The 23,548-nt window shown below is 35.7% G+C and overlaps 1 protein-coding gene across 8 annotated transcripts in view; it reads left to right on the top strand.

The window, feature by feature from the left end:
* The window catches only part of ZMYND11 (zinc finger, MYND-type containing 11), a 134,153-nt gene that overhangs the window by 70,871 nt on the left and 39,734 nt on the right, over positions 1–23,548 (top strand). For 5 of the 8 annotated variants that reach the window (XM_011991544.1, XM_011991543.1, XM_011991546.1 and 2 more), the window contains 2 exons: positions 8,449–8,608; positions 19,646–19,807. In XM_011991544.1, coding sequence (XP_011846934.1) covers positions 8,449–8,608; positions 19,646–19,807 — 322 coding nt within the window. The remainder of the gene's footprint in view (positions 1–8,448; positions 8,609–19,645; positions 19,808–23,548) is intronic. The other 3 variants (XM_011991549.1, XM_011991550.1, XM_011991551.1) reach the window with 1 other exon arrangement.

Consider the following 23,548-nt stretch of genomic DNA (forward strand, 5'->3'; position numbering starts at 1 on the left):
TCTCGGCCTCCCAAAGTGCTGGGATTACAGGCTTGAGCCACCGCACCCGGCCCAGCCTCCTCCTTAACTGGGACCACAGGTGCATGCCACCATGGTTGGCTAATTTTTTAAATTTTTTTATAGAGATGGGGTCTTACTATGCTGCCCAGCTGGTGTCAAAATCCTGGGCTCAAGTGACCCTCCTGTCTCAGCCTCCTGAAGTGCTGGGATTGTAGGCCTGAGCCACCGTGGCCTGCCACAACATTGTTTTTTGGAACATTAATTTTATTAACTGCATAGTATTCTATAAAGTGGATATACTTTAACTTATTTTACTAGTATTAACATTTAGTTCTTTTTTTAACTATAAAATTTTATGATGTGGGGAACATTTTTTTCTTTTTTTTGAGACAAGGTCTTGTTCTGTCATCCAGGCTGGAATGCAGTGGTGTGATCACAGCTCACTGCAGCCTCGACCTTCTGGGCTCAAGCAGTCCTCCCACCTCAGCCTCCTGAGTAGTTGAGACTACAGGTGTACACTACCATGCCTGGCTAATTAAGAAAATACCTCAGATTTTCTAAAAGGGTCACCACTTCCCTGGCCCATAGGAATGATGAATACACACCATTTCCTTTTCTAAAACACTCTAACAGAGGTTTTGGCAGGGAGAGGAGGGTTCGAGTTAGGGTTAGCTGAGACTACAGACATGTGCTGCCATGCCTGGCTAGTGTGTGTGTGTGTCTGTGTGTGTCTGTATATATTTTTAGAGACAGGGTCTTGCTGTATTGCCCAGGCTGATCTTGAACTGCTGAGCTCAAGTGATCTCCTCACCTTGGCCTCCCAAAGTGCTGAGATTACAGGCATGAGCCACCACTTCTGGCTGGAAACGTTTTTCTGTTAATACGTAAGTCTTGCTCCATCTCAAGTCATTTACTTAGAAATGGAATGGTTGTCAAGTGATAGGATTATCTGTAAGGCTGTTGATGTGTGATGCTGGACTGCTTTCTAGAAAGTGCTTTCAATAGCGATGTGTTGAGGGTGACTGTCTTGATGACTCTTTACCAGCATTGAGAATAATTATTTTAATTATCTTGCTGATTTAAGAGGGAAAAATTGTTTTCCTGTTGTTTTAGTTTCACATTTTTAGAATATAAACTTTTTGTCATATTTGTCATAAATGCTTTTCCTTTTTATTGTTTTCTTTTAATTTACAGAATGGAAATTAGTGATAATTGCTTCAGAGGCAAGAAAAAATGAGTTTCAGATGTTTGTGTCGTAAAGAAATTCAACATTTCTAATCTAGTCAGGTATTTTGGATCTCCTCCTGTTATACTTCCATAGCTTTTATACTCATAAAGTCTTTTGACATCAAGATACTAGATCAATATTCATTTAAATTTCTGTGTCAAATTTGATGATTCTGATGTTTTCAGCCCCCTGAGCTAGTACACTGAGCCAGTAGGGGGCCATGAGGTACTGAAATTGGGGGGGCAGTCCTAAGTCTTAAAGTATTTATCCAGATTACCTAGAATACACTTAAAATAAATTTATGATACCATCAACATTGTAAACGGCCTCTAGACTCCACAGTGGTGTGAACCTGTTTATGAGGGACGAGAAGACATCACAGGCATTTGTTATGTTTTTCGTTGACAGAAAGCACATCACTGCATTCTGTGCTGATTTGTTCTTCCACTGGTTGTGGCTGTTTTTATACTGTTTTTATTGTGCTCGTTTTCCAATATATTAATTTCAAATGAGATGGCAGAGTTTCTGAGATTGAATCATTGTTAGAAGGCTTAAAGATAGGTGATTACTTTCTGCAAATTATGACTCATGAGATTCCTTACTTTTGTAAAAATGTTAAATCAGTGGCTGTTACCATGAAATACACAGACACACACACACACACATTATATATATTTTATATATATGTATGTATTTGCCTTGGAACTTTCAGAATGATCTTGGGGAGGGGAAACAGTGTAGGCTCCTATGGCCTGTGGCTTGGAGGCTCTTGAGTGCTCAGCAACCCATGGAAGCTCACACCCTGGGAGAGAAGGGAGTGCTCTGGGGCGCCAGATGGTGGAAAGTTGTGGGAATGGAGTGGGGTGGGAGAAAATGAGGAAGTTATTGAAAAAGTTCAGAGAAATTGAGTGTATACTTAAATATTAGACATTTACATGCCATTTTGTGACTTATGGTATTAAGTGAAATTAGAATAGTGGACTAGAAGGCCACTTATCAGTGTATCTGAAACCCAGATTGCTATGTTCTCTCTTTATTGGAAGAAGAAAAGTTCTCGTTACAGACTAAGCAGTTTACAAGAAAACGAGAGACCTGGAGTATCCTTTACCTGAATACTAGCAAATGTGTTTTCACATGATGCAAACCTGCCTGAGTGATGATCTAAGAAAATGAATAATGAATTTGACCATTGTTATATTTGAGGTGTCATATAAATCAACCTTCAGAGTTTATTATTAATTCTAGAAAATCTTAAGCCTTATCAAATATGCTTGGCCTGTAATGCGTAGTAGGACCCCAGTGCTCCTCTGTTATTCACAGGGTTCTGGATCAGTTCTAACCTTTGCTTTACTTTTGAAGAAAAATAGGTGTGAATCTCTTCAAACTTATTTCTTAAGAACATAACTATATATATATATTTTTAAAGAATAGAGTGAGCAGGAAAAAATAAATTCATCAAGTTTAGACATTACTTTATGAGCTTGTATTTCTTGACACAACCGTTATAAATAATAAACACATGTTCTTAGCCCTTAGATGACACTTTTAATATATACTAGATCAGTTCTTCTTTATTCTAGTTTACCTAAACTCAAAACTTTCCATCCAGAAAACAAAGTTATTAACTCCTTTGTTATATTCTCAAGGTGCCTCAGTATAGGAGGAAGCACCTAGTTTTGCATTGTTGTCATTCATGTGTTCCAGTTGCCACTAATCCTTCAGCCATACCCTTTCGCGACCTTTGTCTCTCTGAAAGGGCTCCCTGATTCCAACCTGCTCTTCACGGCAGACATCTTTTTAGTCCCTCAAAGACCAGCGATAGAGAACGAAATGACCAGAATATATCATTTTAACTGACTTCATTTCACTTTGAATTAAGAAAGTTGAGCCCAACATGCTATGACTAACAACAAAGCAGACCTTTTCTTGTGTTGTGTGTTAATCCATGCTCTACGGTTGCTTCTTAGTGGCTAAGAAAACCCATTGTGTGGTGACAGTCTGTGGATAAAAATATATGAAGGAATAATAAAATGCAGTGCCATTAAAAAAAAAACACTTAGCAACCTGGAAAGAAATGTCCTCAATAAAAGTTATGCACCAGAATCCTGTAGCAAGCATCATATTTGCATTTATATTTATCATTTTATATTTATAAGATATGTCTACCAATAAGCATCCTCAAGAGTCATGTTTAATGGTGAACTATTATAAGAATCCCCTACAAAATCTAAAACAAGATAAGGATACCCACCATTACTACCTGTGGTGTGTACTTTACTAGAAGTCCTAATCAGCTTGATAAGAAACAAGTCCAATAGAATTTACAGACAAACCTGAAACTAGTAAGAGAGGTAAGCAGATTGCCCAATAAAGACCAGCAACCACCAACCAGGAAATACTATCTAAAATAAAATTCCATTTTCAAAAGAAACATTAAAATATCTACAAAAAAACCCAAAAGATATGTAAGAATCTTATGGATAAAAATTATAAAACCATATTACAGACATAGAAAAATATATAAATAAATGAGCATATGTGCCAATTTCGTCAGTGGATATTCTTACGTTGGTTATGGAGCTTTAACTATTTTTGTGGATTTTGGCAAACTAACTTTAAAATCACTGTGGATGAATATGGGACCAAGAAGAGCCATAATGAGTCTGAAAAAGAAGGAGGGGATCTCCCTAAGGCTGGCCAGCTTACGTGGGAGCAGGAAACTTGTATGTTGCTGGAGGAATGGTAGATGGTAGCTACTTTTTAAAAGTTAAAATAGTCTAGCTAATAGATGCAAACGAAATTCCAAGGGGCATACTGTGGAAAAAAGTCTTCTCTCATCCCTTGTTCCCTGAGCCCCTCTTAGCAGTTTGTGGAAGGAATCAAGCTCTAGAACTCTTTTGTACATATCAGTTATACAGTGTTTTGAGAAATAGTAGTGTCTTATACCACGATTTTTAAAAAAATGTAATATATTATAGAGCTTATGTCATCTTAACACCTATAACATTGCTTCATTTCTTGTGAAAACTGTATAATAATCCTTGGTACAATTATCAGTTATTTAACCAGTCCCCTAAGATGTATGTTTACATTATTTCTAATTGTTTCTTGCTGCCAGCAATACTAAAATGAATTTCCTTCCTTGTATATGTGTTATTTCACACATGCTGAACAATTGTGTGGTTTTGTTGTCGATATTTAAATCTGATCTATCTATAGTTTATAGGTACAATCTAAGGTAGGGCTCCATCTCCTTTCCCAGGTTAGATAACCGGTTGTCCCAGTGTCCTGCATTGATTAATCAGTCTTTCCACCAATAATGTGAAATGCTACTATTATTGTAATGAAAATTCCGATTTGTTCATCTTTTTTCTTTCCATCAGTAACATTTCAGAATTTTCTTTACACAAATTTTGTCATTCTATTTCTTCCTGGAAATTTTATTTTTCTTACTGTTGTAAATAATTGAGGTTTGGTCTTCTTTTCAGTCATCTGTCTTTTTGGTTTCTGTATATGAATGCTTTTAATCTTAGTAAATCAGTTTGTACCCAAAGAATTTATTGAACTATATACTTAATTAAAATTACTTAAAAAAGCATATCAGCTGATTTTTTTGGGTTTTCTAGATACATGATTTGCAAACTCCTTATCAACTTTTATGACGATTTCAATTATGTTGGTTATTACCTTTTCAGAGTGTTAAGGAAAAGTGACAGCCACAGACATCTTTGAATATTCTTGATTAGGTTAAGGAAGTATTTACTCATTCTTGTTTTGTTAGGGGCTAGGTGTTGAATATTATTACTAAATGCCTTTCAACATGTATCAAAATCTTCATGATAATTTATTTTTGACCTGTTAATGTAGTAAATCATATTTTTACATTTTTTCATATTAAATCTTTCTTCAGTTCCTAGAATTAGTATATTATTTTGACATTTGAATATATTAATATTTATATACAATATTACATTATATTCAAATATTTTATGTAGGATTTTTATATCAGTATTTCTATGGGTCACTGATTTTCTTTGTCTATGCTATTTTGTGAGGTTTTCTTATTACATGCTAGATTCCTTGCTTTCCTATGATTGTGCACTGGAAGAGTTTGAGTCTCATTGGAGTTACCTGGTCATTATAAGTTTGACAGAAGTAACTTATGAATATGTCCGTAGCTGATGTTTTTCTGGGTAAGCTCTTTGCAAACTTCCTCTATTTATTTCTTTGGAAATTGACCTTTTAAAGGTTCTGTTTTATTCTGTGTTCAGGTTTTGGTCATTTATATTTTCTTATAAAATCATAGTGTTTGTATTTTTGCACAGAACTGAACAAAGTAGTTGCTTGTATTTTAATTTCCTTTTTATATATAGGTGTCTCCCTGTAGCATTTTTTGTATATGTTTGTGCTTTGTGTCTTCATTATTGATTAGATTAGGTAATGATAACTCTTTTATTTTTCCCTAAAGAAGGAGTTCTTGGGCCAGGCATGGTAGCTCATGCCTGTAATCCTAGCACTTTGAGAGGCTGAGGTGGGAGGATCACTTGAGGCTGGGAGTTTGAGACCAGCCTGGGCAACATAGTGAGACCCTGTCTCTACCAAAAATTAAAAAGTTACCCAGGTGTGATGGTGTGTGGCTGTGGTCCCAGCTTCTCAGGAGGCTGAGGTGGGAGGAGCACTTGAGCACAGGAGGTCGAGGCTGCAGTGAGCCATGATTGTGCTGTTGTACTCCAGCCTGGGTGGCAGAGTGAGACCCTGTATCAAAAAAAAAAAAGGAGTTCCTGGATTCTACAAATTTTCTTTTTTAACAGCATTGCTTTAGCTTTTCATTTCGATCTTTTGTAATTTTTCAGTAACTTTTTTTTGACTCTATGGTTGTTTATGAGGGTTTTCTGGTTTTGTATTAATATCTGATTTAATTTCACCATGATTAACAGTGGCGTGTATCACTTTTGGAATCTCTTCAGGTCATCTTTGTGGTGATTTTGTGGTCAGTTATGTACGTCTTCTGGACCTATTAAAGGTATTTTTTTGGTGTCAGGATAAATCAGTATACCTGTCTTAAGGTGTTTTTTTGTTTGTTTGTTTCAGAATAAATCAACTAGATAAATAATCAATAAATAAAAAATCAGGCTGGGCGCAGTGGCTCACGCCTGTAATCCCAGCACTTTGGGAGGCCGAGGTGGGCAGATCAGCTGAGGTCAGGAGTTCAAGACTAGCCTGACCAACATGGTGAAACCCCATCTCTACTAAAAATACAAAAATTGGCCAGCACCTGTAGTCCCAGTTTGGGAGGCTGAGGCAGGAGAATCACTTGAACCCAGGAGGCAGAGGTTGCAGTGAGCTGAGATCATGCCACTGTGCTCCAGCCTGGACAACAGAGTGAGATTACATCTCAAAAATAATAAATCAATAGCTCTGTCTTATTAGTTAGTTCTTCTATAGCCATACTTAGTTTTTTGTCCAGTTGATTTTTTGTGTGTGTGTGAACTGAGAGAAGTGAATTAAAATCTCACAGTTTTATATTTCTGTCAATATTTCTTTTATTTCCTATAGTTGTTTGCATTATAACTATGCTCTGTTTGTCTTTTTTAAGAATGATTTTTGCCTTGTTTTCCAAATCCTATACATTTCCATCTTGACCCCTGCTTCATTTAGATAGCATTTTTATGATATGCCTTTGCCCATTTGTTTACACTCTTTCTGAGTCACTATTTTTAAATTGTTGAGTTTAGCCCATTTGTATTTATTAAAAAGAGAAACATGTCTGGTTTTGGTCTTCTCATACATAATATGCCTTCTGTTTTTATCATTTTGTTTTATCACTACGTAATACATTTTCTATGGGTTTCTTCAGGTAGCTTAGAAATGTTTTTTGTTTTAAGGGTGATGTTTATATATTTGGATAGTGCACTCAGTCCCTGAGATAGTTATTCCTGACTCTGCACTGTGAGCGTCAAGGACATTAGCACATTTTCCCCTTCAACATTGCTTTTTTGTCAATGCAGTTAATCGAAGGACTAAGACAGAAAGAGAGGTGGGAATTATGATCGGACCACAGAACGCTGGCCCTGACAATGGCAACGTCTGTAGCAATGAGGCGGGGAAGGAAGAAGGTGGGAGCTAATCCAAACATACTGGTTTTGTCACCTTTATTTCCTTGAGGACTTACGAGGCATTACTCCCCTGACTTCTAGCACGGAATGTTTCTCTGGAGAAGTCTGAGGCCAGTCTGATTTAGCTCATGCTATGTTTTTTATCTGGATATCCAAAGGTCTCTTTGAAGTTTAGTGGTTCACTGGAGATGCAGATACATACATTGACATTGATATGTGTGTGTGTGTGTGTGTGTGTGTGTGTGTGTGTGTATAAAGAGACAGCAATCAGTGTTGAGGTTTGGAGGAGAATGGAAAATGGCACAAATCCAACTTTATAAAACTTATTTCTGTATTAAACAAAAAAGATACAAAGCAAATATGCCAAGTATTAACATCAGTTGAATGTAGTTGGTGAATCTACATTCAATCTACAATAAGGGAATCTACAATAAGGGAATCTGCAATATTATTCTCTGTGATCCAGGGTGTGTTGGAAATATTTCACTTTTTTGTTTTTAAAAAATATTTTGTAACTATAAATCAGGGAATGTTTGCGTGCTTCAGTGACTCAAAATATGTTTCACTGAAAATCACATTTTTGCTTGATTGATCACAACATGCATCCATGTTTTCCTTATATGTTGACAAGCACTCATGTAATTTCTAAATTTTCTCTGGTGTCATTTCCTAAATTTTGAGTAAAAGTATTACAAAATATGTTTGTAATTCTAAAGTCCTATGGTTGGGGATTATAAAATTCTAAATGTAGAATCTGTAGAGTAGAAGTTAGTGGTAATTGCTCCAGAGGCTAAAACTAAATGGGATGTTTGACTACAATCTCTTAAGTGATTTATATTTGCTGATTTGGAACTATTTTGAACATATCTTGGTCTAATCATTACAGAATAGAATTTGAGTTTAAAATAGCATGATAATTAGAAGAGTTGTGTATTGAAGACTTTTCCTTTTCTGTTTATCATGTTCTTTATCTTGTTCTTTATCTCAACAGGACTCTCATAAATACAAGTCATAATGAAAGAAATTACCTCAATTTTCTTATTTTCATTCATTTTTAGTTTTCAGTACTGAAAGATTTTTAAATGTGTTTTTCCTTTGTGTTAGGTATATGTCTCGAGTCCACGGTATGCATCCTAAAGAGACCACCCGTCAGCTGAGCTTAGCTGTGAAAGATGGTCTTATTGTCGAAACTCTAACAGTGGGCTGCAAAGGTTCAAAAGCTGGTATTGAACAAGAAGGATATTGGTTGCCAGGAGATGAGATTGTAAGTACATTTTGTTTGATAAACATAGAGATGTGAACTTTCAGCTTTTAAACATTATTTAGATATAACCTATAGAAAATCATTTTCAGAAGTTTAATATTTCATTTTAACATTTTTATCAACATTAAGGCTCTACATTGGTAATATGGTTACTTTCCTTACTAATTATTTAGGAGATGACTTGCTTTTACAAAGAACCTACTTCTCTATATATTACCTTGAATCTAAAAAATAAAGCAAACCAAAGCTCTTTTGATGTACCCACACTTCATGGCATTCCTGTTTTCTTCAGTAAATATTAGCAAAAAATTTTTCCATGCCAGATAATATTGATGCCATCTACACAGATAGAAGGAGACGAACTGTCTTCCTAGGGAAACAGTCTCGGTTCAGGTGGGATGCAGGCAGGCTTCAGTAGGGATTCTGTGGCGGAGCACAGGCTCCAAACCTTAAGTTCCCCTGGCCAGTGCCTACATTGACTAATGACAATTGCAGGTTTTGTGTACTGGAACAGAAATCAAACAGGAAAGACAGACATTAATTCTCTTTACATTTTTACCTAGTTCTCACTTTGACTCCTCTTTTAAATGTTGATATTTTAATCTTCTAATTCCTTCCATTATGTACCTTTAAACTGAGAGGCACATCTTGAAGTACATTTTTTTCTTACGTAAAGATTGATTTCATGTGTAATATTTCTATCTTCTTACCTTATTTTATTTTGCTATTTCTAATACCTTGATTAAAAATGTCTTAATTTTTACAAGGGAACAATCGTTTAAGATGATAGGTTTCAAATGTAGCAGCTGTGGCCAGGTGGCTCATGCTAGAGTCCTCGCACTTGGAAGGCTAAAGCAGGAGGGTCACTTGAGCCCAGGAGTTACACACCAGCCTGGGCAACATAGTCCCCATCTCTACAAAAAATAAAATAAAATAAAATAAAACAGAATAAAATAAAATACACAACCCCATCTCTACCAAAAAAAAATAAAAACTTAGCTGGATGTGGTGTCACATGCCTGTAGTACCAGAGGCCCAGGAGGCTGAGTTGGGAGGATCACTTGAGCCCAGGAGTTTCGGACTGCAGTGAGCTATGGTCATGCCACTACCGTACTGTAGCCTGGGCGCAGACCAAGACCCTGTCTCTTAAAAAGAAAAAAAAATCTATCTGTAGATATAGATAGACATACCCCTTTCAACCTCTTTCAAAAATCCATCTCTTTTTATGGATTTACCTTTGAAGGGGATAGATTTAGTAATTGAATACTTCGAGAGTGTTTTATCAAATTCTCTAAAATCTAAAATTACAAAAATGACATAGAATCTTATAATTGGTTCTTTGTGGAAAAATTTTCCAAAAAGTTTGAGTTTGTTTTCTTTTCTGGCTCTACAGCAGATGAGCCAACAAACATACTAACGTGTGAAGCCTGACAGCAGTAAACTAACTAGCACAGTGCCTGTGGGGAGGTGGTTTACAGCAACAGCTGTGATAAGTTATGAACTTAGAAAAGCTGTTCACTTTTTTAACTTTGTTTTTGTCAATTTAATCTGCACCTTCAAAGCTTCAGGAAAGAAAATTCACATTTTCCAGCAACAGAAAACATGGAAGAAAAAATCTTTACTTTCACTGGTGTAATTTCATTTGTGCGCTGGAAGTATTCTTGAAAAGTTAAGTGGAAATCTTTATATAAGAACAGTTTTTCTATTGAGTTTCCTTACAGAAAAGTAACGCTTTGCTGCCAGTGAAGAAACTTAGGGTGCCAAGACATAATAAAAATAATGTCAAGTGGTATCAATCTGTTGCCTCAGGTATTTAAAGGAGGGCCATTAATTGTTGATACCTTATTATATACTCAGAATAATCCAGATAATGTAAAATTTCTAATCTTAAAACACTTAGGAATTTATAGACAGTATAGAAGACTATACTGATAATTTCCAAGATTTGTATAGTAATTAACTAACAGTAAGTGCAACTTAATCTATAGGATTTTGGTTTATGGATCATGTGTACATTTTTTCATAAAAGCGATTTTATTTCTCTTCCTGTTTAGATTGGTACTTTTCCATATGCTTTCTTCTTCCCCAAGTTGAACTTTTTTTGTTTAATTCAACAAGTCGTTAATGAGCACGTTATATTTTTACCACTATATTAGGTCCTATGTTCTCATTTTTATTTTTATATGTTGTTCTTGCATATATTTATAGAATCATCCTTTTTTCTTCTGTCTAGATGAAATATTATATATAAACCAAACATATAGTATGCAGGTTTAATTCTGGTTCTTTCTCACAAACATTTTTATTCTAAATATGGCTGTATAATTTAAGCACAACTGAATATATCAAAATTGTGCCTGGTTTATAAAATATGTAAATATTTAAAATTCAGAGGTAATGTAGTTTATTAGAAAGAGGTAAGATCTCATATGTCACAAACAAACAGGGGTTTCAGATCCAATTCAAGCCTTTATTTAGTTATGCAACCTTGAGGAAATTTCTTAGCTTCTGATCCTCAGCCCTCAGCCGTCATATGGGCATATTAAGATCTATTTCATTTGATTGTTTGAAGGATTAAAGGAGATTATCTACATAAATTATATAACCAGGTACTCAAAGCAGGTATTTGACCAATGAATAAATATGCTTACAACAAAAAAATGCCTGTGTGTAATATAGTAAAAGCACATTAGTTTCCTACTAATCATACAAAAATTCTAAACAGGGTCTTTTTACTTTTCAACCTGTGTTCTCAAACACAAGACTTGTAAAGAGGTTTTCCATGAGAACACTGGATCTTTATTTAAAGTGTAACTCTAAAATAATGAGACAAATTATATGTGTATTTTGTTATCTTGGCTGGGGTCCCACTTGGCTGCTCAGCAGCTGTCCATGTGCCACAGTTTTCATGCCCTGATGACACTCTAGGAGGATATGTAATTGTTTCCCACTAGGCACAGCACATGCATCTTGTCCTGACCAGCTTTGTGTACTTTTTTTAATGTATGGCCAGTGCGTGGAGGCCATTGCAGATTGGGGTGCCAGATGTGAACTGTGCAATTTAGGAAGCCCCATCCACATCACGGACATTGTGTATTTGCCTATTTATTCAACAGTGCATTTGTTCTAATAAACGAACATACAACAAGAGTGTCTTGTAGAAGGGCCATCTTTTCTAGTTTGCACTTGGTGTTCTGTGCGCTAATGATTGTCCTGCATGCCAGCGTTTGAGTCTGGGGCCCATGCTTTATAGTTTTACCACCTTGTATATAGGATGAATCACCTTGATGTCTCTAAAAACTTAACTTTTTAAATTGAAAGATGTATGTTGTTATTTATCCATCAAGAAAGGAACACGACAAGTAGATGTACATGACCTTAGGAAGGGAAGGCGTAGGATGTTTTTGGTTATCTATTTTTAAACCTTTAAGTCAAAGTTACAAATGTTCTTAACTTAGGCAGTTCTGTTATTTTTTAAATGGGTGGTAAAGCTCTTTTTTTTCCTTTTGTTATCTCTAAAAATTGCTGTAAACTCAGATGGGGAAAAGGTGTATTTATCTTGATAAGTCCCACAAGTTGTATCTCCTGAGATACTTTGTATCAGCAAGGAGTCTGGACTCTTGTCTCCAATTCCACAATTCTGTTGATAAAGAGAAGGTAGACAAAAGTGTAGTTTTCTCTACGCTGCCTATTATTGATGGAATTTAAAAGTCAGAGTTTGTTGATGTTACATTTTTATTTCACCTCTGCTACTTTTTTTCAATGCTTATTTTTAAAAATTTGAAACAATTGAGAAATATGCATATATTGAACAAGATTATTTTTATCAAATCTAGCACTCATGTAACAAAAGCCTAACTATAATATGTCAGGATATAGTTATAAATAATCCAAGTGCAAGCCTGTATATTTAAGGCCAAGATAGTGACCTCATGGTGCTGAGATTCCTTCTTCTAGACTGCAGTTAATTTAGGCATTTTGGGATGCTGATCTCAGTCACCGTTTGCAACCCTCCACATAAGTGATCATTCATTTGGAGAAACTGTGGTAAAATTAGGTAATAGATAAGCATCTTCGTGGTAATGTTTTAAACAATGACCACATGAAATGTTAGAATGAAAAAGTAATTATTTAAAGTATGTCCACTCCCAATTTTAAACGGTTTGCTCAAATATTAGTCAAGCAAACAGAAGTATATGTACCGAGGAGCCAGGTGTGATGGCACACACCTGTAGTCCCAGCTACTTGGGAGGCTGTGGCAGGAGGATTGCTTGAGCACAAGAGTTTGAGTCTAGCCTGGGCAGCACAGCAAGACTTGTCTCTTAAGAAAGTAAATGCATAAAAAAGTGTGTGTGCCAACTAGTTTTTAAAATGACAAACTACACTCTTGTAAATTTTCTATGGACATCTCACACTTTCAGATTGGTCTGTCATTACCATTTACTCATAGGGTCCACATAATTCATTTAAAGGTATTTTCATGAGCTTTTACAATTATATTGGAAAAAGACTGTAAGACCAGGGCACTGAGTGAAATTTTGTGATATCTGGTCATTCAATGTTTTGTTATTTCAAGACTTTTTTCTTTTGCTTGTTTAAAAGAAATGCTGTATGTCCTTGTAGGCGCATAGCTTACTTCATCTGCTTGCTCTGGAGAAAGACACGTGAATGGCTACACTAAACCCATATTTCTTCACAGTATTTCACCACCTTTATTTGTAAAATGTGAGAAGTGTGTTTCTTGGACAGAATTTTACCATTTGCTGAGCTAAGTTACATTTGGTATTTAGTAGCTTTCTGTGATAAATATAACCTGATATCTTACAAATTACACTCTCAAGCAATAAGATACTCATAAAGATGAGAAGGTCTTAGCAAAGTCTTCAATGTAATAGAGTAAGGCAGGTCACCTTAAATTATGAATCATTTGCAGATAAAGCATGTCAAATATGTTATTTGAAATTGAGGCAGTTAGTGTTAATTTTGTGACTTCCAACTTTATATACAGCCCTCAGCACAAAGCTAGGATATTATTTGACAGATGCTTTTGATCTCACATTTAATAATTTAGTCAAAAGTGTTGAGGATGACTTAAAAATAATAAAAAGTGATGTTTGCTGTAAAACTGCTTCTCCGTTTACTTAGCTGCCATATTTGGTCTCACAGTTTCATTTCCTTGTCATAGTTAATGCCAGGACAAAACCAATGTATGAGTTTAGGAACCACAGTTGACACTTTTGGTTAAAGTCCTTCTGCCAGTTTGTGTTGCTGCTTGTGACTCGAGCAGCTGCACACAGGAACTCCGGTGCTGGTTCTGTGTCCTGCTTCTATTTGAGAACCTTCTTTTCACATGCTGCAGTTGGTACTGCCTGTGAGCAGGATCTTATACTACTTTTAAATAGGCCTAGGGGGCATCTTTTGTTTTTTTTTTTTTTTTTGAGAGAGGGTCTCCCTTTGTCACCCAGGCTGGAGTGCAGTGGCACAATCATGGTTCACTACAGCCTTGACCTCCTGGCCTCAAGCAATCCTCCTGCCTCAGCCTCCAAAGTAGCTGGGACTACAGGCATGCGCTACCACACCCAGCTAATTTTTTCATTTTTTTGTAGAGACAGGGTCTTGCTATGTTGCCTAGGATGGTCTCGAACTCCTGGCTTCAAGTGATCCTTCTGCCTCAGTGACCCAAAGTGCTGGGATTGCAGGCATGAGCCACCATGCCTATGTCTTTTTAAATGAAAAGGTAGAATTCTATATCTTTTGCTTTTTCTCATTTAAGGCTTTTGACACATATTTTAAAACATAATTAATGAAAATACATATTATCTGGCTTCTTAAAGAGATTAACCTATTATGTTGGGGATAAACAAACTTAAATCTTCATTTACAGAGGGCCAAGATAGACACTTCTTTTCTGTCATCATCTGTTCTTCCCACCTCAAAATGCCCAGTCTAAAAAAAGTTTCGGGTTATATTTCTCTTGAAATTTAGCTTAGCTCACATCTTTTAGGTAAGAGATAGGATTGGAATTTATGGCTTTATTCTTCGGAACTACCACCATAAGCAGCCTTGGCAAGCAGGGGCTCCCTTGCATTGTTCTTGAGAAAAATACTAAGTGAGGCTGTATTCAAACTGAGCCTGACTCCCCCAACCCCTGCAACCCTTTTATATATATATGGCATATTACAGTAAGAATTCCTTTTTAAAGTTTTAGGTCTTTATCTTTTTCTTGATATAATTACAGTTATAATAGTTGTCGTAAATTAATCATATGTTTTAAGTGCCCTTAGTGCCAAATTTGATACCCCTTGGATACTGTTGATTTATTTAATATGAAATATACCTTTTGTTAATTTTTATGGATAGGTGTACATGTTTATGAGGTGTGAAATATAACTTATTCTGTTTGTTACTTACTTGCAGAACCACATATTTCTTCCAAATGTCCATTCCCTATCTTAGTTACAAAAATATAATCATTTACCAAGTTAAGTATTGGTGATTATTAGAAATCATTTATACTGTGGTTCTATGTGCATTTAAACTATAATATACTTAGAAATTATTCTTGCTTTGGTAAAAGAATTTCCTTCTTATTCAATAGGGTTTTTTGGGTCATGCTGTCTTATTATACTCTTTTAGGTTTATTATGATTGTGTGTGTATATGTTTCTTTTTCTTTTTCCTTCTGTCTAAATTCTGTTGCACTGAGCAACGTTGTAATATTTTTATTTTAAATATAAGTAATATTTAAAATTACTGGAAATATGTAACCATCAGATTCTAATCTCCTAATGATTAACAGAATTTGTTAATTAAGCTAAACCTAGAATTGTAGAGAATTATTTTTACATTGCATCTACATTAAAATGCTATCTCAAACACACATACTTGGTTGTGTAATATTTATCTACTCATTAAGTAGAAAGAGGAAATTACTTTAAAAATTGCTTTTGGATTATTGGTGAGAGTGGATTATACTTCAGAACACTTTATTCGAACAGTTCTTCCACATACCTCCCTTCTGACTTGACTGAGCAACTCTTTCTGTGCTTCGGTTTGGTCTCTAAACCGGAGTTAATGTTTCTTGCTCTGTCTAGCGTATAGAAGCGTTGTGGGCTGGGCGCAGTAGCTCACACCTGTAATCCTAGCACTTTGGGCGGATTGCCCAAGCTCAGGAGTTTGAGATCAGCCTGGGCAACATGACGAAATCCTGTCTGTACTACAAATACAAAAAATTATCTGGGTGTGGTGGCGCATGCCTGTAATTCCAGCTACTCGGGAAGCTGAGACTCGAGAATTCCTGGAACCCGGGAGGCAGAGGTTGCAGTGAGCCAAGATTTCGCCATTGCACTCCAGCCTGGACGACAGAGTGAAATTCTGTCTCCAAAAAAAAAAAAAAAAAAAAAAAGGTGTGAAATACAGATGTAATAATGAATTTTAAAATGCCTAGCAAAGAAATGTGCACATATATATATAAAATTATAAGCATGTTGTATCATTTTGTGACTTGGTCAGTTCTTGTTCTGTGCACTGAGTAGATAATAATAAGAAGAACACTTCCTGGGTGCTCACATTGTGCCAGGCACTCCTGTAAGGGCTGTCTGTGTATTAACTCATTTGATTCACAGAAAAACCGTGTAGACTGGGTATTGTCATTTTGTTAATTATACAGACAGAAAATGACACACAGAGAAGATAAGCATTCTGCCTGAGATTATACAACTGCGAATGCCAGGGCCAGGATTTGAACCAATCTAGCTCTAGAGTCTTAACCAAATGCTGTATGAATGACAGAGACTTAGATCAATAGGCTACTGTTAGAGGTGGATTTTTCTACTGGATTCTGAGGACAGCCTGCCACACTCACATTCATCATTTCCGATTTTTAAAGAATCCAGTGTGAACCAGTTTTAATAAGACATGCATTCATGTCTTGTGCTAGTTTATAATGGCACTGAATTTATTAGCAAAATATTTTTCTAATATCATTATGGTTTTCATGGTACATTGGGGAGAGATTTTCTCTATGTCCATTTGTAGCTTTTGTGTTGGTTAGTTGAAAAGTTTCCTCTACAACTAGTAATGACTCTTTATGTTTGCATGCTTCTGTCTTTTCATTATTGATTAGCACATTGATAGATTATCAGTTAATGTCATCTGTAAAATAGTATACGTCATATAGGAAATAATAAACAGTTTGACCCTGTGTGAAATCCCTTTAGCCCTGTGTATTGCCTGATATTTAGCAAAGTTAAGTAGTGAGACCAAGATTATTTTGTTTTATTTTGAAGGGCCTACAGTATGCAGCCTTTCTCCAGGACAGCAGCCCCAAAGAAGGCGAACTAATTTTGCACTATGTTATTTTACTGTGATTCTGCTTCATTTTTTGCATCATGTTTCTCTCTTACCTTAGGCTAGCTTGGTTAACTCTTGCTAGATTCGATTGGTAAAACCGCGATCTTTACATCTTTACATGGTTCTGGTTCTGAATTTTGTGCTGGCAGGTTTGCTATTTAAAAGCTTTCATGTTTAGAATGGCATTTCCCACATGCTGTTACTCAGGCTGTCTCTAGAGTAGCTGATGGCATCTGGGGGAATCCAGTGAAAATGTAAACCTAGGGTTTTTGACATACATGTCTGAGTGCTGTAGTCAAAAAGCATTATGTAAAGGATTTCTATTTACCAAAAGACAAATTGTAGGCAGCCTGTCCTGTAATGAACATCCTGTATGATTCATACCTCAGGAAAATATTTCCTGTGTTCAGAGTCTAATAACTTTTGACCTTGATTTTGCATGTTCTGCATATTCTGAACAGCTATTGCCATGATTAAAAGAATGGACGGCACTGCTGTCCCAGCCCATACTTTGTCTGAGAATGGAGCTGGTTATATGCCATCGCATAAACATGTCCAGATGTTTCTCTTTTACTTCATTTCAGTTATGCTTTCATTTCTATAATTGGCTATGAAAAACTAGGTCAAGAATTAAACACCCTCTCAAAGAAAGACCCATTTTTATCTTCATTTCATGGGTGGATGGGGAAAGAGGAGGGATGCAAAGAGGTAAAGGTAATGTGGAGAGGCCAGAGGTATGCACAGGAATTGCACTCTTGCTTCCTTTTGTTAATTAACCTAGTAAGTACTAGAATATTTTGCCCAGCACATGAAGATGAATTAATGTAAAAAATTCAAGTAATGAAAGATGGCAATTTCTCTTTTTAATATTGAGTCAAATATAAGCCACCAAAATCCCTTAGGATGTTTTTAAAACAGCTATGAGTGTGAAGAAAATATCCTGAAATATTTTGTCCTAAATTTGGAAAGAGTACTGTTAATTAAAAGTAGAATATCTTATTTCCACCAAAACCTAATTTGTCAATGATTTTTAACATAATAATTGATAAATTGAAATAGCTAAAATGCAGCTTACATATGAGCCCATCTCAAATGGATACACCAAGGATGACGGTTTTAATACAGCCAAGCACCATACACATATATTGTCGTCGGTGTGATGCCACTGTGCCCAGCTTTGTGGAGTACCTTATTTCCTGCCATGTGCAATCAGGGTTTTGTGTAAAAATCAGTATTTTAAGATTCCAGCCCAACTGAAATTACCCTACGAAAGGAAGTCTGTGGAGTGTACACATCTGTAGCAAATAACTAAAAATGCTCTTTGTCTTCTTCTTTATTACTTTGGTCAACACAGACTGCCAATTTCTTAATAAGAAGCAAACCAGAAAGTTTACATTTCTGCAGGATTTGCTACTGCACTCTAGCCATGACTCTGGATGTGGGTTGGAAGACATGAATTTTTGAACATTCACGTACCTCTTCTCTTTCGAAGGACTGGGTAGTCCTTCATATCTGGCACTCAGATATGGTCAAGCAGTAACACGTTTGAACCTAGTTTCCAAAGAAGTTGCTGCTTATGGAGTGAGTGCTGCATGGAAGCCCATTTACTGGGGGAGTATTGACATCAGAGAAAACAGTAAAGCTGTTCCACCTTGGAAACAGTATTGATAACAATTTATAGAAATAAAATTGATGGTGGAACCCAAATTTGGAATGTCACGGTCCCTACTGGAAGTGGCGCTGTTTATACTAACTGTGGACTTTACCGTTGTTCATTCGGTTACCACATCTACAAATAAAGTTGAAAATTAACCCATCACTCTTAGCATAAATATATTTTAAGAAAAGCTAAGAGTAATATTTATAAATAATGAATTCTAAATTAAGAGAACTTCTAACACTCTTGTTGTGTATATTTAAAGGGTATTAGCTGTACAAAAAAAAAGATGTCAAAAATAAGAATATGTTGAAGAATGCCTGTGTACCTGCAGTTGTGTTCCTTTATTTCTAGGAACAGCCCCAGGCAGGAAATAAGCCGCCTTCCTTTTGTGTTCTGTGGTAATCTCCTTTGGGTAATGTGATTAAACCTTTAGTTTCACAGTTTCAATTTATTTTTCTAAATTCAACAGCTCTGAAAATCTGACATCCTGTCAGAACACGGACATTCTGATTAATGGTTATTTTCAATAAAACATCCAATGCCACAGATGAGAAGATAAGAATAGTGAGCATCACCACCTATTACTATTCTCTCTGTTCCCACAGTGTGTCAAGGACTGTTATATACATATATTTAAAGCAGAGCAAAACAAAGGTTTGTTTATTTGAAATACAAAGCTATAGGTTGGTTTGGGATTCTCAGTTTACTAAAGAAATTATTCCTTAGATTATATTTCAAAATGAAAGATAATATTAGAACTGGAGTTGGCTTTGGACTTACTTCATTTTGGACTGGTTTTGCTATCAGATTATCTTAAGATATTTCTGAATATTACCACTGTTTAGGAAAGATTTTAAAATTTAAAGCAGCAACTTTCTAGGTATTTTCCCTCTTGTTTTAACACAGTAAATGTCTTTAAATTGTTTATGATGCCTAACTGCTGATGGACATTTAGTTTCAATTTTGTTCTTAGTCATTGCAGATATTGACAAAATGTCATACAAAACTATTTTGTATTTTTTGTAGGACTGGGAAACAGAAAATCATGACTGGTATTGTTTTGAATGCCATTTGCCTGGAGAGGTGTTGATATGTGACCTGTGTTTTCGTGTGTATCATTCCAAGTGTTTGTCTGATGAGTTCAGGCTTAGAGACAGCAGTAGTCCCTGGCAGTGCCCAGTTTGCAGGGTGAGTACCTATGAGCTTTCCTGTGCTGGTTAGAGGGTTGGAATTATTTCATAATAGCTTCAAAAAGATATCCCAGGTGGTCTTGCCAGGTGAATGGATAAAGGACTGGAGGGTGGGGGTTATCTAATGAAATGATGATACTCATAAATGGACATCACAGAACACATATACCGTATTTCAGGGTGTGGATTTAGAAAGTTTTAATCATGTAAAAATATATCGTCTCCCCTTCCCTTACCTGCCTCTGGCTTATGTGACTACTTTAATGGATGGCCTTTGGACATCAGAAATACGAAAGCTACTAACATCTGTTCAATAACTACTTTGTAATAAACTGTACAATTTATGGTATTCAGGAAACAGTTAGCAAAAGGCAGGTTGTTGGGGGCATTCTTTAGCTATTTCCCATTTTATATCCATGTAATGTTGCCTTTATTTTTGTCATGAGTTTGTTTTTTTTTTTTTTTTGCTTATATTTTACTTGGAGGGTGGAGGGATGAGACATCATGTATAAAGAATTCTAATTATTTTTTTAAAGTAAAATGAAATTGCCCTGTAGGTAAACTAGGTACTTTCCACAATTACTTTTATTCATTGATCCCACTGAGGAATATACATACTGTGATTGTTAGTTGCAGGATGTGGTATGTATGTGTATACGAGTGATATGTGGTGACTGAATATTACATATGGCATTGATGGTAATAAGGAATTATTTGATTGCAACCTCTATTATTTTATACTTAACTATTAAAATACTTATTTGAAACCATGCACATTGTCAGGATTACTCATGATGATTTCCAGTTTGTGAATATGCTTTATAATAACTTGTGTAATTTAAATATTTCTTTGCTTTTTCAAAAAACATTTTTTCATAGTATTTTCCCTCTTTGGCATCAGTCAAAAATTTCCTATTAGCATGATGAGCAAACCACAGTATATGCTCTAGTCTTCTAACTGTGGCTTTGTATTGCCTAAGTGTACTTAACGTTGCTATGTACATATTCAACAGGCAGTTGGGAGAGCATTTAAAAAAATGTTTAATGATGACTTGCCACTCAAATGCCTAAGTGCCAAATAAGTAATGTCAGTTCCCTAAGTCTGAGTAAATCAGTGTCAATATGTAGACCTTCTCTCTGAAGTCTACAAGAATGTCTGTAAGAAATTAGTGTAAGTGGTGCTCTGAGTTTCACAGTTTTGAGCAAAGGAGCTGTATTAATATTCATATTTTATTCTCTTGTGGATTTGGATTGTACATTTTAAAAGCAAATATACGTCTTCTGTTTTCTGGTAAAAGTTTACCCTAGGGGAAGTAAAAAATTAATGAGATTTAAAAAAAGAGGCAATGTTACTGGTCAAATGGGGATCCTAATGTGGACGCAGGAATTGGAAATACAGCTCTGAGGAGTATGTCTGTGTCTCTACAGCCGTTGCTCTTTTGTATTTAATATTCTTATTTTCGTAGTAAATAGCTTAAACGAAAATACTGGGACTTCTAAGGGCAGGTTAAGCTTCTTTGTAGATATTTTATATTTCTTATGGTAAGAATGGGAATTGAACAATTATTATCCCCTTGCAGAAAATGTTTAATACTTCTTCCGTCAGAATTCATTATCACGTTGTCTGATTCCGTGTTGTGTTTCCTTTATTTCTTTATTTATTTTTGAGACGGGGTCTCTCTCTGTCACCCAGGCTGGAGTGCAGTGGCGCTATCTCGGCTCAGTGCAACCTCCACTTCCTGGGTTCAAGCGATCCTTCTGCCTCGGCCTCCTGAGTACCTGGGATTACAGGCACGTGCCACCATGCCTGGCTAATTTTTGAATTTTTGAATTTTTAGTAGAGACGGCGTTTTGCCATGTTGGCCAGGCTGGTCTTGAACTCCTGACCTCAAGTGATCCGCCCACCTTGGCCTCCCAAATTGCTGAGATTACTGCTGTAAGCCATCGTGCCCGGCCTGGGTTTCCTCTACTCTTTGCTGATTAGATGAAATTTTTACAGTGTTACTGGCTTACACAGAAACATGATTACCCTATTCTGTTCTGTTCTTCTCCTTTCTTTCTGCCTTTGTCAATCTAGATATTTTTATACTGCTGTATAATTGTGCTTACTGAAATGATGCTGCCAATAGAAAATCTTGAATATTTCATTCATTTTATGGTCTGTGAGCTGCTCCCTGCTAAGGCTCAAAAAGCCTGTTTTCTAGGGTGAGGATGGAGAGTTTTATCTTGAGCTTTAAATTTTCCAAAGAAATAGTTACTCGTTTTAGATCCATTCTATTGTTTTATGGTATTCAAGTAAAAGATAAGTGCTAACAATTCCTTTCCTTTGAGAAGGGGTAATAATAATCTCGAAATTGTAATGGAATTTTTAATATCTTTAAGGTGAAGTTATTGGTTGATTTGTTTTAAATTTTAAATAAAGTGTCAAAACTTTGAGTAAAGCCGTTTTTAATAATCTGAGAAGAGAGTGACCAGATTTAAGTAATCATGGACTAAGAGAACTTAGAGTCTATAGACAGAAACTCAAGAACTGTGGTTCCGAATCAGAATAACTTTCTGCTGTGGTTTTTTTTTTTTTTTTTTTTTATGTTTGGAAATAATATGGATTAATTAGATATGTTGATAAAGAATGTTGAAGATAAGGTGCCATAGCCAAATTTTCATATGGTAAAAATAATAAATGGAAGCTAACCATTACTGTCTAAAACTGACAATGAAAAGAAGCCCTTTTCTAACAGTTTGCAGTGATTGGAACACTATTCACTCTTACATTCCTGTCTCTCCCTTACAGTGTTGAAAGCGCCACTGAGAACGGGTGTCTTCTAGCTGTCACCTGTGTTACCAGATTTAATTCAGCTCAAGCAGCTTTATTTTATGTATCTATTTCTGAAATATTTTAACAGGACAGTAATAGGCATTTTTCTCAAAAATAGTTTTGTGACTTTCCGTAATAAGTCTCTAGAATCTTATAACCCTGAGAATAGTTCCTCGGAATGTCTGCCTTTCTAAAAAATAAACTTTTGCTTTATGGACACAGTAGATTATTATTGAAAAGTAGCTTATTAATATCAGATTAGATTTTACTTTGAGAAAGATTTAAATACTGTCTAGTTTCACACTTTTACTGAGCTCTCATTAAGTTTTAGAAAAGAGATTTTAATTTTTTCTATAAAAATTCAAATAATTTAGAATAGGATAAGAAAAACAAAATTCCCAGAAACCGTATTCCGTGGTAGGTAATATTCTCACAGACTTCTTCCTGTGTTTGTGTGTCATTTTGTTTGTATCTATATCCACATGACTTTACGTACGTTACTGGATGTGGCTAGTGTGTGTGTACTCGACAGTATCCCAGAATGACCTTTTTTTGGCACCTGTTATGATTTGAGAGGGCATGCTGTAACTTACCTGACCAGTTCCCCATGCAGCAGGCGTTCATGATTTCTACTGTTCTGTATGGAAACGCCTGTCAAATGTCAAAGGTGGCATGCAAATGCTATCCTGGAAATCATGCCCCATTTCCAACTTCTGAGCAGGAGTCTTCTCATTATTATTTATTTCTGAATGAAACTGAAGTTTATATTTTGTTTTCTTTTATTTGAATTTTATTTTCCTGAAATAGCCATGAATTTTCCAGGAAAAAAAATGAGAAAAGCATACTATTTTGTGAAACTTGCTTTTAAGATTTTGTTTACAAAAAAGAAATACCTTTAAAACACAATATAGTCCATTGCATTTT

This window comes from Mandrillus leucophaeus, unplaced genomic scaffold, assembly GCF_000951045.1.
Source record: "Mandrillus leucophaeus isolate KB7577 unplaced genomic scaffold, Mleu.le_1.0 Scaffold399, whole genome shotgun sequence".
Lineage (NCBI taxonomy): Eukaryota > Metazoa > Chordata > Mammalia > Primates > Cercopithecidae > Mandrillus > Mandrillus leucophaeus.